General features: G+C 40.1%; 1 protein-coding gene across 1 annotated transcript in view; it reads left to right on the top strand.

The window, feature by feature from the left end:
- Positions 1 to 17577, top strand: part of LOC126456772 (transcription initiation factor TFIID subunit 9-like) — a 103624-nt gene that overhangs the window by 69230 nt on the left and 16817 nt on the right. The window contains exon 4 of the mRNA XM_050092541.1: positions 13386 to 13695. Within this exon, the coding sequence (XP_049948498.1) occupies positions 13386 to 13695 (310 nt within the window). The remainder of the gene's footprint in view (positions 1 to 13385; positions 13696 to 17577) is intronic.

Below are 17577 nucleotides of genomic sequence, written 5' to 3'. Positions count from 1 at the left end.
GATAGAGGGCAGGAGAGAAGGGGGTACGTAGCGGAAAGGAGAGAAACTAAAAGACTGGGTGTATAGTGCTGGAATGGGAACAGGTAGGGGGGCTGGATGGGCGAGGACAGTGACTAACAGAGGTTGAGGCCAGGAGGGTTACAGGAACATAGGATGTATTGCAGGGAATGTTCCCACCTGCGCAATTCAGAAAAGCTGGTGTTGGTGGGAAGGATCCATATGGCACAGGCTGTGAAGCAGTCGTTGAGATGAGGGATATCATGTTTGGCAGCGTGTTGAGCAGCATGGTGGTCCACTTGTTTCGTGGCTACAGTTTGTCGGTGGCCATTCATGCAGACAGACAGCTTGTTGGTTGTCATGCCTACATAGAATGCAGCACAGTGGTTGCAGCTTAGCTTGTAGATCACATGACTGGTTTTACAGGTAGCCCTGCCTTTGATGTGATAGGTAATGTTAGTGACCGGACTGGAGTAGATGGTGATAGGAGGATGTATGGGGACAGGTCTTGCATCTAGGTCTATTACAGGGGTATGAGCTGTGAGATAAGGGACTGGAGCAGTGGTTGTGTAAGGATGGATAAGTATATTGTGTAGGTTTGGTGGATGGCGGAATACCACTGTAGGAGGGGTGGGAAGGATAGTGGGCAGGACATTCCTCATTTCAGAGCACGATGAGAGGTAATTGAAACCCTGGCGGAGAATATAATGCAGTTGCTCCAGTCGCGGATGGTAATGAGTTACGAGGGGAATGCTCCTCTGTGGCTGGACTTTGGGAGGTGGTGGGAGACGGGAAAGCTAAGGGACGGGAGATTTGTTTTTGTACAAGGTTGGGAGGACAATCACAGTCAGTCAGTGAAGGCTTCAGTGAGACCCCCGGTATATTTTGAGAGGAACTGCTCGTCACTGCTAATGCGACAACCACGGGTGGCTAGGCTGTACGGAAGGGACTTCTTGGTATGGTATGGGTGGCATTTGTCGAAGTGGAGGTACTGCTGGTGGTTAGTAGGTTTGATATGGACGGAGATACTGATGTAGCCATCTCTGAGGTGGAGGTCAACGTCTAGGAAGGTGGCTTGTGGGGTTGAGTGTGTCCAGGTGAAGCAAATGTGGGAGAAGTTGCTGAGGTTCTGGAGGAATGTGGATAGTATGTCCTCACTTTCAATCCAGCTAGCAAAAATGTCATCAGTGAATGTGAAGCAGGTGAGGGGGTTTAGGATTCTGTGTTTTATACTTAGGATTCCTGTAGATGGATCATGAATGGTTTGGCATAGGATGGTGCCATGTGGGTGCCCATAGCTGTACCCCAGATTTGTTTGTAGGTAATGCCTTATCAAACCCACTAATAGAGACCTAGATGCAAGGCCTATCCCACACATCCTCCTACCACCATCTACTTCAGTCTGGTCACTAACATCAGCTAACCATCAAAGGCAGGGCTACCTGTGAAACTAGTCATGCGATTTGTAAGCTAAGCTGCAACCACTGTGCTGCATTCTATGTAGGCATGACAACCAACAAGCTGTCTGTCCAATGAATGGCAACCAACAAACTGTGGCCAAAAAACAAGTGGACCACCCTGTTGCTGAACACGCTGCCAAACATGATATCCCTCATCTCAATGACTGCTTCACAGCTTGTGCCTTCTCACGAACACCAGCTTTTCTGAATTGCACAGTGCTACTTACCCCCTCCCCACCTTCTCTCCTGCCCTTTGTCTAAACTGCAGCACTTCACTGTCCACCACCCCCACCATACTATCCCTGCCCCTCTCTGCCCCAGCATCCTCCTTACCCCCACCCAGCCACCACTCCCATCATGCACTGGTGCTGCTGCTCGCAGTCGGGTTTCAGTTGTCTGCAGACGTGTGTGCAAGTTGTTTGTGTGTGTGTGTGTGTGTGTGTGTGTGTGTGTGTCTATTGCTGACAAAGGCGTTAATGGCTGAAAGCTATAATTGTGTGAACCTTTTTATTGCGCCTATCGCGAATCAGTATCTCCACTATATGGTGGGTAGCAACTTTCCTGGATTTTACATTGTTTGATTGCTTTGTCAATGTTACTCAAGGCATAAAAATTAATAGGTGTAAGAGGTGGAGTCAAAATCTGTAAGACCAATCAACTTTAATTTTATCTATCTGATCTGATGACACCTCAGCAAGCAGATGTTGAGGACTATTAAGACAGTCTATTCAAACTGCCAAGCCCTCCATGATCCGCCATTCTGATAGTTATCCATTTGTCTGCTATTGTACTCCTTTACGCATGAGTCAAACGTTGCAAATACTGCCTGTGAAACTCTCATCTGTTTCTTTCAGTTTATCCAGATCCCATCTTTTTAATTTCCTGCCTGTCTCCAATGTCTTCAGTTTTAGTCAGTAATTCAGAATCAGTAAATTTTGGTCAGAGTTCACATCCACCCTTGGATATGTTTTGCAGCTTAAAATCTGGTTTCTAAATGTCCATCTTACCATTACATATCTTCTTAAGCCTTCTGATGTCTACAGGTCTCTTGCATGTATACAACCTTCTTTCATTGTTCTTAAATCAAAATTATGCTTCTGCCACATTAACTTCCACTTTCATACCCCCTTCCTACTCTTTTGCTGTCCATGTTCTATAACTGTTTTTCCTTCACTTCTTTTTCTTACTTTCAAATTGCAGCTCCCATCACAGTGTAAGTTTTGTTCCCCTAGCTGTATGTAGCATTCTTTTATCTCATCACACACAGTCTTTCAATTTCTCCATCATCTGTGGAGAAACTGGGCATACTTGTACTACTGTGGTGGATGATGGCTTTATATCCAACTTGGCTACTAGGAGACATTCGCTATCCTGTTTGTAGTACGCAACTTGCATTCCTATTTTCTTATTAATTATTAAACCTACTCCTGCAGTAGCGCTGTTTCATTTTCTTTGTCTAACCATGTACTCACCAGGCCAGAAGTCGTATTCTTCCTGCCACCACACTTTAGTAATTCCCACCATGTCTGGCTTCAGCCCATCCTTTTTAAATTTTCTAACCTACCTACCCAATTAAGGGATCAAACATTCAACACTTAGATCCATAGAATGCTCATTCTGTTTTTCCTGATGACATCGTTCTCCTGAGTAGTCCCTGCCCTGAGATCTGAATAGAGGACTATTGTACCTCCAGAATATTTTACCCAATAGAATCATAAAGCCATAAGCCCTTGGGAAAAATAATGGGTGTAGTTTCCTTGACTTTGAACTGGTTGCAGTACCAGCATAGCAAGGCCATGCTGGCTAGTGTTAGAAGGTCAGACCAGTCAACAATACAGACCGTAGCCCTTGTAACTACTGAAAAAGCTGCTGCCCCTCTAGGAACCATAACTTTGTCTGGTCTCTCCACAGATATCCCCTCATTGTGGTTGCCGTATCCATGAGACATTTAAGCTACCCCATTTCTGTGAAGTCAATAATTCATGGAGGGGGAGGGGATCACCTATGCATATTTGTTTATTCGGATATATGCCCAGAGTTAGTTAAAGTCAGCAGAATTATTCCTGTTTAGCTACCTAATGAATTCTGTAACCTTCTTAGGAGTTGAATTTCGGGCATTAATCCCTGTTGATGGTGCACACACAGTGTCTGCACAAGTAAATGTAAAGCATCTCTATTTGGTTGTGGATTTCTGTGTTCAGTGTTTGCTGCAACTGCAAGAAGTAATAACTGGAGTTGGTGACCTGTGATTCATGTGATTTAAAAATTTCCCCAGTCTGACAGAGCTATATTCTGGGAATTCAATTCAGTTTGCATCACTATTTTTGTGTGTTTCTTGTTTACTAATGTTTATAACAGTTTTTCCCTTATTCTTGATGTTTCAGCCTTATTCTAGAAGTATTTTATTTTTTGAGCATACAGTATAATCCCGTTAGTACGAACTTACTAAAGAACAACTCATAACCCTAGCGTAGTTAAATTTCATTGTAACACAAACTTCCAATGCTACAGTATTTTTTTAAGTGTTAAATTTTTTCTGAAATGAATGCAATAAATTTAACTACAAAGCTAACGACCCATTGTTGACTCATTTCTAACTTATTGTAGGTTGGCAGCCACAACTATCATCTCAACAATCAGTGTGTATAGTACATTTAAATAAATTCAGTAATGCATGCATTAACATGTAGAAACATATTCGATGCCAGGTGTTCTTTTAGTCATAGCCAGATCAACTTAGAATACTGAATAAAAATCTGCAAACAGAAGCACGCTAAATGTGGTAAAGAGGAAACAGATGGCTCTAAAAGTACAAGTAAAGCTTAAGATTCTAGGTGAGATGACCATGGTACAAAGAAAAGAGCAGTTGCATAATAGTTTGGAATTCCTAAATCTACGTTATTCTACGATGATTAAGAATTGAGAAAAAACCATTAATGCTGCTGCGTCAGATTCGAGAAACAGATCTAAACAATTTTGTAGTGCTAAGTATGAAGATACAAGACCTTACTGCTAGAATGGTTCAATCAACTGTGTGCATCTCACACACATTTAAGTAGCCTGATGATTCAGTCAGAGGCAAATGAGCTTGCCAAAAGTATAGCCATCGAAAACTTCAGTTGTTCTGCTGGTTGGCTGTATCATTTCCTAAAGAGACATTCAGTTTTATCTTTACGAATTTGTGGTAAAGTAAATACAGTAGATGAAGAAAGTGTGAACAACTGGTTGCATGAGTTCAGCCAAGTGAAGGAAAAGTATGCCTTGTGTGATGTGTTCAGTATGAATGAAACTGGACTTTTGTAGAAACTTTTTCTAAATTGCACGCTGGGGTAGAAGATGGTAAGTGTCGTGGTAGAGGACACAGCAAACAATGTGTAACTGTTGCCCTTGAATATAGTGCGGACAAGCGTTAGAAATTTCATCCCTAGGTTATCGGTAAGTCTGAGAAACCACATTGTTTTAAAAATATAAATATTGACACTTTACCTTGCATCTACTCTCACTATGAGAAAGTTCGGATCAACAGCACGTTATTTCACTAGTGGCTTCTTCAATTCAGCATTCCAATGGTTGCGCAAAACAAACATGTTCTCCTTACAAAAATGGCTCTGAGCACTATGGGACTTAACATCTATGGTCATCAGTCCCCTAGAACTTAGAACTATTTAAACCTAACTAACCTAAGGACATCACACAACACCCAGTCATCACGAGGCAGAGAAAATCCCTGACCCCGCCGGGAATCGAACCCGGGCACGGGAAGCGAGAATGCTACCGCGCGACCACGAGCTGCGGACTGTTCTCCTTACATTGGACAAGTGTACCACCCATAACATACAGTATCTGAACCTAACCAACATAAATGTTCAATTTTTTCCACCAAATGTGACAAGCTGCCTTCAGCCCTTGGACCAAGGCATCATTTCTTTCATGAAGAGAGCTTATCGCAAGCAGATTGTAAGCACTGCAGTTTGTGCTGCTGGAAACAACACTGCTTGATGCAATAAAAACCATTGCAGCAGCCTGGAACTCTTGTGTTGCTACATCATATAAGGAAGTGCTTTAACAGAGCATGGGGACATAGCAACACTGAAGATGCCCACGAGTTAAACGATGCTGCGTCACCTGATGAATGGATAGTTCTGCAAGACATTGTGCAAACCCTGGGATTAGTTTTGAGACATTCAGTAGTGCATATGAGTGTTGCTGTATGTGGTTCTGTAGAATCTAATGTGCTGAAAGCTGTGACTGAGGTGCAAGAAGGGTCATCAGAAAGAGGAGGAAGAGAATACAGGTACCATTCCACCTATACTTCAGGATATGTTTACAACCTTGGACAGTTTAGAACAGTTTTCTTAAACATTCAGTGTCACTGCTGGGTTTACTTGTGCTTTGGTTATAATTAGTTGTGAAATTATTAGATATTTTCATTCCAATAAATGTCAGTAAACCATGCTCGATTTATTCCCAAGAAAATAGTGTAATTTGTGAGTACTTGTACTTCTACAGTCACTTTATAGTGTTACAAGTCTATAGTAATGTAAAGTGATTGATGTTGTAGTGCATTACGGGTTACTGTACTGCTGTAACCTGAATTTTTTTTAACAGGAACTCTTGATTTTTTGGTCCTGTCAGATTTGTGTCAACAATGTTATACTGTAGTACATGAGTTTTGCTTTTGTAATGACAGACTGGAGGATTCCACATCTGTTGTTGGAAGTGTTTCACAGTTTAAAATCGGGGATTGAAATAATTATCTTATCATTATATAATCAGTCTGAAACCATCCTCTGTCTCCAGGTCTTTACCACTTACACAAAGCTTCCCTCTCATTTCTTTCCCCCATGTTTATGTTCTACTGTAAAGATTTTTAATTACAGCTACAAGTCACAAAATTTGTTAACTAATGTATTATTTATTTATTGTGCGACATGTTTCGAGGGTATACCTCAACATCAGGTTATAGGACATTACAAAAACAGTTTCACAATAGGATCATGCAGATGTTAAAAAGTCTATTCATAAATGCTGTGATTCTCCTGTAGAAGAAGAGTAAACCTAGTAAGAGGCGAAGTCACTTTGTAAGCTGGAGTGATGTTTGCATGAAAATGTTTTGTAACAATCACTCACTTTGTTCTTATGGCGTGACAGTCTTGTTGTGATGAGCTGAGGTGTTTCCAGTTCTGTGGCTCTCTTGGCTTTCTTGATCACTGGTATGTGTGTGAAGATTTGTGAACAGTTCTGTGGCTCTCTTGGCTTTCTTGATCACTGGTATGTGTGTGAAGATTTGTGAACAGTGATCAAGAAAGCTGAGAGAGCCACAGAAACCAAAACACCTCAGCTCATCACAACGAGACTGTCACGCCATAAGAACAAAGTGAGTGATTGTTACAAAACATTTTCATGCAAACATCACTCCAGCTTACAAAGTGACTTCGCCTCTTACAAGGTTTTCTCTTCTTCCACAGGAGAACCACAGCATTTATGAAGAGACTTTTTAACATCTGCATGATCCTATTGTGAAATTGTTTTTGTTATGTCATATAGCCTAATGATGAGGTATACCCTCACAACGTGTCGCACAATAAATAAATAACACATTAGTTAACAAATTTTGTGGCTGGTAGTGGTAGTTAAAACCCTTTACGTATTTTTTGAGACACTCACAGTCAAAAAATAGTACAAATGCCTTCAAACTCTCTTATGTTCTACTGTTTAACTTCTCTTCCTCTTCCTCCTATCAAATTCCATTCTCTCATCATAGTTACTTCCATTTCCTCATGATCTGCAGAGCTAGTTGGCACATGAACTTATACTACACTTGTGTGGCAGGATTTGTGTCTGTCTTGGCCATGATAATGTTTCTAATAACCAAATATAGCTGTGCAATAATATAAAAATAAGTGCATTAAAATTTTGAGTTTGAAGAAGCGTTAAGAAGGACTTGCTCATTGGAAAAGTAACAAACAAACTGATGTTAGTCAAAATTAAATAAAAAAATTATCTTTGTAGGTTAAAGCATTGGGAATAACTCATCTGCTATGGTGTAGTGGTTAAAGTTGTTGTATAGTGGCACTGGGTCACCAATTTCATTTCTGCCTGTTACATTTATTTATCAGTTGAGAACTGTAATTTCTGGAAGTTTCTGGCAGTTATTTATTTATGGAATATTGGAATTTACTAGAACATCGTCTGTATGCATAAATCACAAACTCTGCTGAGGGAGACAGTTCAGCTCTGTCTGTGCTTTTATGTGTTCTTAATAAACATGCTCTCAGTGTGAAATCCTAGTTGTGTTTATGATCCTGCTGTTATAAGTGGGTGGTTTCTACGTGACATATTTACCTGATTGTAAGGCGATCCCTTTTTTCTTGAAGAGTTTTGTTGAAAAAACTATATTTTTAGTGTATTCTGACTAAACAAAATTAAAAACTGTTTTATTGACATTAAATATTTCTCGACAATGTTAGAATTGTTCCTATTTAAACCTAGGCCATTTCAGTGTCTACAATTTAATAATGCAGGAAGAAATAAAATAAAAAGAAACGTTCTAATCTCCACAACCTTTTCCACGTACTAAGCCTATCGGCTGTGGTATCACTATTTTTAATCATCGCCATCATCCTAATAGCATATTTGTGTAATTTATATCTTCATTCTCACAAATATTTCACTAATGAAGGAGAGGCACACAGCAGTCAGTCGCGATCCCATTAGCTTTTATTATTCTTAAAAATGTGGATTTTGGCTATATTCATAGCTGAAATCTAGATTTGCAAGAATAATAAAAGCTAATGGGATTGCGACTTATTGCTGTGTGCCTCTCCTTCCTTATAGTTTACAATCGCTGTGCGCAACAGTTGGTGGAATCAAAGTTGGTTATATATTTCGCTGTTTCTTCCAAATATGTTGCAATATCTGAGATTGTGGTTACAGTGGAACCTGGGAATGCAGCAGTCTTTTTTCCAAATACGTATCAGATTTCTCTTCTATACTGACATGAGAATGTTACAATGTTTCTTGCTTCCTAATGTATTGTCTACCCTCTGCTCTCTCATTGGCTGCACAGAATAATATTTCATAATCAAACAAAATATTGGCTTGCATTCAGAATAAAGTAATGTTTTTTGAAGGGCAGCATTTTCATCTTTCAATGTTAACTTTACTTAACAAGTACCATAATTGTTTGTATGTGGTAGCCATACAGGTATGAGAACTTTTATCACAAACCTCTTCAAGTACAACAAAAATTGTAACATAATAGCATTAAATTCTATGTCTTCCTGTGTTTCACAAAATGTCAGATTTTAAGCAGAGCAATAGATTGTTCTGGATTGTTCTGCTGGGTAGTTCATAGTTTCTCGTATATCCCTTGCATTATGCCACGTGAGTCAAATGTCACATAATTGTTCGAGCGAGGTTGGTACTGTATTGAGCACTTCAGCTTGTCAGGAAATCTTGAACTTGTTAGAGTGCATGTATTATTTGCCCTACCTAACCTGCATTCTTCAAAATAAATCTGCCCATGATCTCAATAGCCAAAGTGTCATCTGTTACAGTAAGAAGACACCTGTATCAATCTATTAAACAACGTGAAAATTTGACCTCAGCAGCAATAGTTGAATATGCAAATGTAAGATGAAAAACTAAATGGTACTGACCAACTGCCATTCCATCCTCAGGCTATAGGCGTCATTGGATGCAGATATGGAGGGGCATGTGGTCAGCACACCGTTCTCCCGGCCGTTGTCAATTTTCGTGACCGGAGCCACTACTCCTCAATCAAGTAGCTCCTCAACTGGCCTCACAAGGGCGGAGTGCATCCCGCTTGCCAACAGCACTAGGCAGACCGGACGGAGACCCATCCAAGTGCTAGCCAAGCCCGGCAGCACTCAACTTCGGTGATCTGGCGGGAACTGGTGTTATTACAGCGGCATGGCCATTGGCTTAAATGTAAGATGACCCCGTAGTTTTCTACTCACAAATTTGGGAAAAAACCTCATCTATAATCAAGTACGTACAATACATTAATAAAGATGCTGGGCATATCTAGTCATTGAGATAACGATGGCTCCAATAAGACTGTGTAAAAGCTGCCACCCTCACTGACACATGACTGAATATAAGTAGTACATTCCTCTTACAATCCAAATTGTCAAGGTATCAATGGTTACAACAGTGTCAGTGAGTCAGGTACAATCAAGCAATCGAAAGTGTTTTCGGAAGAAGCTGGCCAGGATCCAACGCAGTGGCTGAAAGAGATTCATTGTTCTCACTAAATCCAAGTGATAGGATGACATTAATGGTTTTTGCCAGCATATGCTTTTACATGGCTGGTACAGCCCAGCAGTGGTTTGTGAATAGAGGTAAAGCTCAAGAGCTGGCCAAATGTCTGGTAGAAATTAACAAAACATTTGGTGACATCCAGCACCAGGTTGGTATAGCCAAAGTACAACTGAACCCAAGGTCAATGTCAAGGGCTGACTACACAGTTGTATTAATGAAGTGTGTTGGCATGTGTCAGTCATTGTATCCAAATATGATACTGAGCAAGGTGGCGCAGTGGATAGTACACTGGACTCGCATTCGGGAGGACAGTGGTTCAAACTCACGTCTGGCCATCCTAGGTTTTCCGTGATTTCCCTAAATCACTTCAGGCAGGATGTTTCATTTGAAAGAGCGCAGCCGACTTCCTGCCCCGTCCTTCCCTAATCTGATGGGCCCTATGACCTCACTGTTTGGTCCCTTCCCCCAAATCAGCCAACCAACCAAATATGACAGAAGCCAACAAAGTTTCACACTTAATGGAGGGTGTGGCAGAGAACATCTATCAGGTGCCTCTTTTGAAAGATCTTCCTACACCAGAGGACTTCGTCAAGTGCTGCTGGCACAAAGAAATGGGTCACAATAGAGAATCCTGAATTATGTTTCATAGATGTCCTATTGTAGTATCAATGGCAGTCTTGATGGGCCTCGCATTGCTAGGTTAAGAGATCATCAGAAAAGAGATATGAGGATTTATGACATCTGTTAATGTCAACCCTAGATAGCCAGATGTAGCAGCATTGGATGTTTAACCCCGCCCGCAGGAGATAGCATCATTAAATCACAAAGGGCTTGGACATTCATTGACACCAATGTCTGAAAGCCAAATAGTTCATTTAGAAATAGAATTGGAAACCCCAGATTTATTCTGCAGCCATAAGACAACATCTAAGTTCCTTGTCGTAGATATAACTGGCTCCATTGCCAGTTGGTTTAGTGTGCAGAAAAATGGACATTTTGTTATTGAATGACAACAGGCCAATATGTTTCCATTGTGGCTGTCGGGGCCTGTCATACTCAAGTGTAAAGAACGAAGAAGAATGTTCAGTGACTAATGTACTGCAAGACACCATACAGGGCAGTTCTATGTGCTGCCGCCCTGCCGGACACAGCTCCTCACCATATCCTAATCTAGGTTGCTCTTCAGTGCGCTATAGTCATGCAGGTGTTCACCATCATAATACAGAAGTTCCAGTCACTTGTCCAGCTTCCAAAGTCAGGAAAACTAAACGAGGCGACCACCTGCAGTTGTGGGCCTAAAGCAAATGAAAATCCTCCACTGATGGCAAGTGGCAAGATGTTGGAAAATCACATTGATATCATTAGCGATCTCTGACCTGTACTGATACTAGTCTATTCTGGGTCATCATTTTCTGTGGTGACAGATGGCTATAGTCACCACGAAGATTATGTTCTGAGATTAAGGATCATTGTGCTGAGGGTTCCAAATGAAAAATATGTCCAGTCAGCAGGAACTTCTGTGTGAGAGCAAATATCAGGGACAGAACACTGCCGTTGTAATTTGTCATTTTACCAGAATGTGGCAACGATGATACTTGGATGAGACTTCTTGCAAGCCTCACAACCAAGGTTGGTGTGGCTGTTTATAAGAAGACTGCTCTTGTTACATTTTTGAGCCTCTACCAGTTCAGAGTAATGCTGTCTGGTCTGTGTGACAATGCAGCATTGAGTGCATGATGGACATCCTACTTAGACAACTTAAATGGATGATGTAGCTTTTGTATCTGAATAGAACTGTTGTTTTCTATCAGACAATTGAAGAGAATTTAAGCTATTTGACAACTGTGCTGAAATGCATGTCAAAAACTCAGTCAGAGAAAGTATCTCTTTTTTGTCCAAAAAATAAAAATCTTGGGGCACCTGGTTAATGGAAATTGAGCCCATCCTGATCCAGAAAATGTAAGAACCGTAACAGATTTTGCAACCACTCTGTATATATAATACGTGAGAGGCTTCCTCTGAAAATGGTCTGACTACAGACAATTCATAAAGGAATTTTAATTGCCAACTGCTGCCACTACAAGAACGACCCAATAGGATGGAAAATGTTGCTCATTATTGCAGCTCACTTATGGCCAACCATACCGAAGTATTTTCGCAACCCTCCAAATCAGGCATCTGTTACATGTGAAAACCCTTGATAGACTCAGAAGCAGGTATTGTATGTGTCATCTCTGCTGGTCTGTCAGACATTATGTAAGACACTATAGGGAATGCGAACTATGGGAGCATGTCTGTCAGTTACCCTCATGGTATATACTTTGGAATTGACCTCTTGACGAGGTTTCCCAAATTGATGTAGGGCTTCATGGATAAATAGTGTACCCTGACTGCCTTGCCCACCAAGGCTGTACTAACTGCTGAAGTTCCAGATATCGTCAGATTGCTTGTTGTAAATATAATTTTGAGGCATGGTGCAGCACATATGATGATAATGGCTAACTGTTTCAGTCAAAACTGAATAATGAACGTACAGAATATATACAGAATAATGAACGTCTGCTGTCAATGGCCTCAAGGAATGTTTTTAATAAGGTGATGTACGTTGATGTTGAATGGGAAGACTGCAATTAGGTACTGTCATAGCCTCTGCATACAATGCAGAAAAGAAAGGCACAGTAGTTTTCGCGCTGTTTTTTCTAATCCACAGTCGGGAGGATGAAAAACAAAATGTTTGTTTCCAGAGATATGGGCTGGTGGGAGCAGTATTATGCTATGGAAGGCATCCTCCTGAGCTTGTGTGGGCCCTGTGGTAGTAATCGAAGACGTGCTGACTGCTGTGAACTGCCTGCATCCCTTTATGATTGATGTCTTCTCTGATGGTGATGTGTGTCTCAGAGCCAGTAGTGTACTACAGTAGTTTTAGGAGCATTATAGTCAACTCATATTGATGTCTCGGCGACCAAATCCATCTGACATACGTCCAGTGGAACCCGTCTGGGCCGCTATCAGATGACATTACCATATACGCAAATTAAATTACACAAATTACGTGACCTGTGCACAGACATCGAATGCCAAATACCTCCACAAACCTACCAGTAAACTGCCGGATCCCTGGTGGTCGTAATATTTTGGATCATCAGTGTAGTGTAGTGTAGTGTAGTATAGTATAGTGTAGTGTTTAGTAGACACTTATATTAAGGACACAAAGTTTGAACAGTTTTGAATAAAGCAAACTGTACAAATGTTATTTCAGTAATTATTTCAGAACTGCTTGGGTAATCATTCAGTAATGAATGGACATGCGTGCTTGTCTGTGCATCTGAGCCAGACAAATAATATACATTAATAGAATACAGTTATTTGCTGACTCTTCTGCCAACAGACTGTTAGAATCCCACATCCACGAATAAGACTTTGATGGCAATTTCATATAATATTTTTATCTTTAGTTGAAGAGCATAAAGAGTTATCGCAGTATTAAAGGCAACTTCTTTTCCAAAGTTAAAACACCAGCATCAGCTTGGATTTGTGATTTTGTTTTCAATCCAAAGAGAGAATATCAGGTAAAAGTGTGACAGCTTCAATTTTCCTCTTTATTAAATAGCTATAATAAACTTTGTTAATTTTATGTTCCAGCCACAGCCCAAGCAACAGATGGTTCACCATATGGCTGGTAACACAGGCACGTACATGTCTGGCTCAATTACAAGTTTATCAAACTCTGGGAATGTTAAACTATCTGGCAGTAAGCAGCAGCAGCAGCAACAACAACAACAACAACAGCAGCAGCAACAACAACAACACTTGCAGCAGCACTTGCAACAGCAGCAACAACAGTCTCAAGGACAACAGTCTATGTCAATTGTGAAACGACAAGGACCATTGACGACAGTTTCAAGAACACAGACAATTACAATTCCAAAACCAGTAATTAAACTCTCTGCAGGTACTGTATAACTGCAGCACTCGAGTCAGTAACATAGAACATATTTTAGTGTTTCAGTGTGTGTAATAATGTTTCACAGTGGAGTATGTGTCATGTAAAGTTTTCCGACTACATGTTATAGCAGGATTTCACATTAATAATATGGTCCAAAGGTAAGTCTTCTTCAGCCACTGTGCTGATATTTTTCTCAGTGTTAGCAATTTTTGGAAATTAGTGTGTTACTACCATTTCTAGAAAATCCAACAACAATATGATATGGATAGAACACTAATCGCCACATAGAGGAGGCATTGAGTGACATTGAAAAAATCCAGCTAGCCATTGTCAACTGTTGGGCTGAGACCATCATATATAGACAAAATGCACGCCATTCACAAATTCATAATATACAAACGTGGACACTGTCATCTCTGGGTGTGACTTCATCTGCTGTGAGCAACAGTCTTGACTGGAACGAGTAGTGGTGATACAGAAGAAACCTGGTAGGAAGGAGAAGGTGCAGCATCAGGGCAGGGATGGAGGATAATCCTATTGTTGTCTGTGGTAGTGTGCAGGAGTGTGATGGAGACAGGATAGTGGGCTGTCAGGTGCAGCATCAGGAGGCTTTGCTGGTGTACGTGCGTGCGAGAGGGAGGGGCAGAGGGGAGGAGAGAGAAGTGGACAAAGAAAGGAAAAGGACAATGCAGGTGTGCTGATAGGATAGAAGGCATTTTCAGGGCTGGAGTGCAAATGGTAGATTCGTGAAAAGTTCTCACAAGTACAGTTCAGAAAAGCTGTTGTCAGTGGGAATAATCCAGAGAGCACAGGCTGTGGATGTGTGCATGTTTTATGTATGTTTGATGGCAGACTTAGTGCGATAGCTGAATAATAATTAGCTGTCTTTTTTCAGTGTGTTTTTGACAGCTGAGGCAGTGCTACTTGCTTTTATAGGTAGAAGTTGGGAGTGAAAAACTTGAAAAAACATGTTAAATTCTATACATTTATTACTTTAAATGATGCAAAATGTAAATCTGGTGAAAATAATACATGAATGCTTTTAGTGGGAGGGACAAGAGTGGTGCTTTATTAGCAATTTTTTAATATTAGTCTTCAATTTAGTTAGGTTTAAAGTTAAATCTCCTTGGTTAGTGATTTCCAATTTTCTTTATGTTTTGCAAGGATATTACAGTGTTGAAACCCCTTTCCATAAAATATGAAGATTGTGTTTGACATCTTTTCCATCTCATGGTAGTCTATAATACAGGACAAGTAACAAGTTCGATCTCTGATCCCAGAATTGCTTATATCCCTCTTCTAAACCATATCCTAAGTTCTTCATTAGAGCTTACTCTAATCAGTTTTTCTTGTAACATAACATCTGTTTCTTGAACACCACTATGTGGATTGATAATCCACTGTAGTATTTTCATATTCAAAACATTCTCAAACCCAGCTTCAGAGTGTGCGTGAAGGACATTTAAAAGTCAAACATAGGCAGAAACGTCATCGCCATGACAGTCTGTCTGTGACAAACTGAGAAACTGGGAAAATTTGTGCCATCTATTGTTTTGCTTCATTAATTTAATTCTGGGAAGAACTTTACCTTGTAATGAAGCATTATTATTGACAAAGAAACCCATGAAGAACTGCTCTTCGCGAGAACAGTAAAAACCCATTAAGATGCAGCATTAGTGAGGTTATAGTCAAAATTTACAAAAACATAGTTCAGCATTTCAGTTGTTCTTCCCTATGTCATGCTTTGAAAGATTATTTCACAGGAAAAGCAATCCCTTCACCAAATATAATATCAGTGGGACCAGACGGAGCACTTGCTATGTTAGGGTGTTATCATGGATATATATGCAATTTAAAACAAAATGTAACTGGGTTGTTTGCAATATACAATGTCATCCATAGACAACACTTAGTTGCTACAAATCTGTATGGTAGATGCACCAGTGTCTTCAATCTGCACTAATGCAATAAACAAAATTTGACACAACACATTGAATTCTAGGTTCCTCGTACAGTTATGTGAAGAAAATTACAAGATCTTTGATCAATTACTCCTTTACAATTAAATATGATGGCTGTCAAAAAGCCTTTTATTTGGCAAGATTTTTTTCATTTAGCATGACCGTTCTATGTAACTGCAACTTAACCTCACTGAATTTATTGAACATATCTGTTAAACAAATAATGTCCGATTTCTGCTCAAATTTCCATTTAAAATTGGATCTTTAGCATCAAAATACTCTAGAACGGTCATGCAAAATGAGAAAAATCTTGCCAAATAAAAGGCTTTTTGACAGCCATCATACTTAATTGTAAAGAAGTAATTAATCATAGATCTTGTAATTTCCTTCACATAACTGTACAAGGAACCTAGAATTCAATGTGTTGTGTCAAATTTTGTTTATTGCATTAATGCTGATTGAAGACACTGGTGCATCTACCATACAGATTTGTAGCAACTAAGTGTTGTCTATGGCTCCAAGCAGCCGAACAGAACAATTTCCAGTCAATGATCCATGTAAACACAGCCCCACAGCATTATGGAGCTATCACCTGTTACAGAGTGTCTTGTTAAAAACTTTGGTCCATGGTTTGTGGGGTCTGCACCACACTCGAGTACTGTCATCAGCTCTTACCAATTGAAAACTCAACTAATCTAACCAGACCACAGTTTTCCAGTGGTCTAGGGTCCAACCAACATGGTCAGGAACCCAGGAGATGTGCTGCAGGCAATGTTGTCCTATTAGCAAAGGCACTTGCATCAGTCATCTGCTGCCACAGCCCATTAATGCCAAATTCCACTGCAATGTCCTAACAAATATGTTTGTCATACATCCTAGATTGATTTCTGCAGTTATTTCACACAGTGTTGCTTGTCTGTTAACACTGACAATCCTATGCAAATGCCACTGCTCTCAGTTGTTAAGTGAAGGCTGTCAGCCACTGCATTGTCTATGGTGAGAAATAATGCCTGAAATTTGATATTCCCAACACACTTTTGACACTGTGGATCTCAAAATATTGAATTCCCCAATTATTTCTGAAATAGAATGTCCTATGCACCTAGCTCCAACTACTATTATGTGTTCAGTCTGTCAGTTCCCATCATGCGGCCAAAATCGCATTGGAAACATTTTCATATAAACCATTTGAGTACCAATGCACTGCCCTTTTATACCTTGTTTACAGGATACTACCACCAACTGTATATGTGCAAATTGCTATCCCATGTCTTTTGTCATCTCAGTGTACATACATATAAAGCACACATATACTTCTATATAAACGTATGTACCGTATAAACAGAAAAATATTCATTGGTAAATGGCCAGTCATTGTATTTGTATGTAATAATTGTCATGTCTACAGTTTCATATGTAGAGGCAGTGTCATGTATCTGCAGTTTTACTCGTGAACTTGTGTACTTGCTCTCCTTTGTATGTGGGGCAAGTTGAATTGTACCCAACAACAGATTTGAGTGACAAGTTTTTAGCTACATGGGCAGTGCCAGACACTCATGAGTACGAGTTCAGAGCACACAGAGACAGCAAGCCCAAAGATGACATCACAGGATTCACTGGCAAGTTTAAGCTAGTGTACAGAGCTCGTACCTAATTTTTGATCACTGGTACCACACTTCCAGCTACCATTACTATTATACTAATGGTGAAGTGGATGATGAAAGTGGCACTTGAGGAAAAGAAATAATGCTCCCTGCTGCGGTAATGGCACAGCTGGGAACAACTTCAGACTAAGTGATGTTAGTGAAACGCCCACACAGCTCTGAAATGTCTCACAAGTTTGAAACAAAAGAAACTTACACAATATTTCAGTAAATAAATGGGAGCAAACTATAATAAATATAGCATTCTATATTGTATTGCTTAC

The sequence above is a fragment of the Schistocerca serialis genome, chromosome 2, assembly GCF_023864345.2.
Source record: "Schistocerca serialis cubense isolate TAMUIC-IGC-003099 chromosome 2, iqSchSeri2.2, whole genome shotgun sequence".
Taxonomy (NCBI): Eukaryota; Metazoa; Arthropoda; class Insecta; order Orthoptera; family Acrididae; genus Schistocerca; species Schistocerca serialis.
The sequence above is the reverse complement of the archived record's forward strand: the minus strand, read 5'-3'. Positions and strand labels throughout refer to the sequence as shown.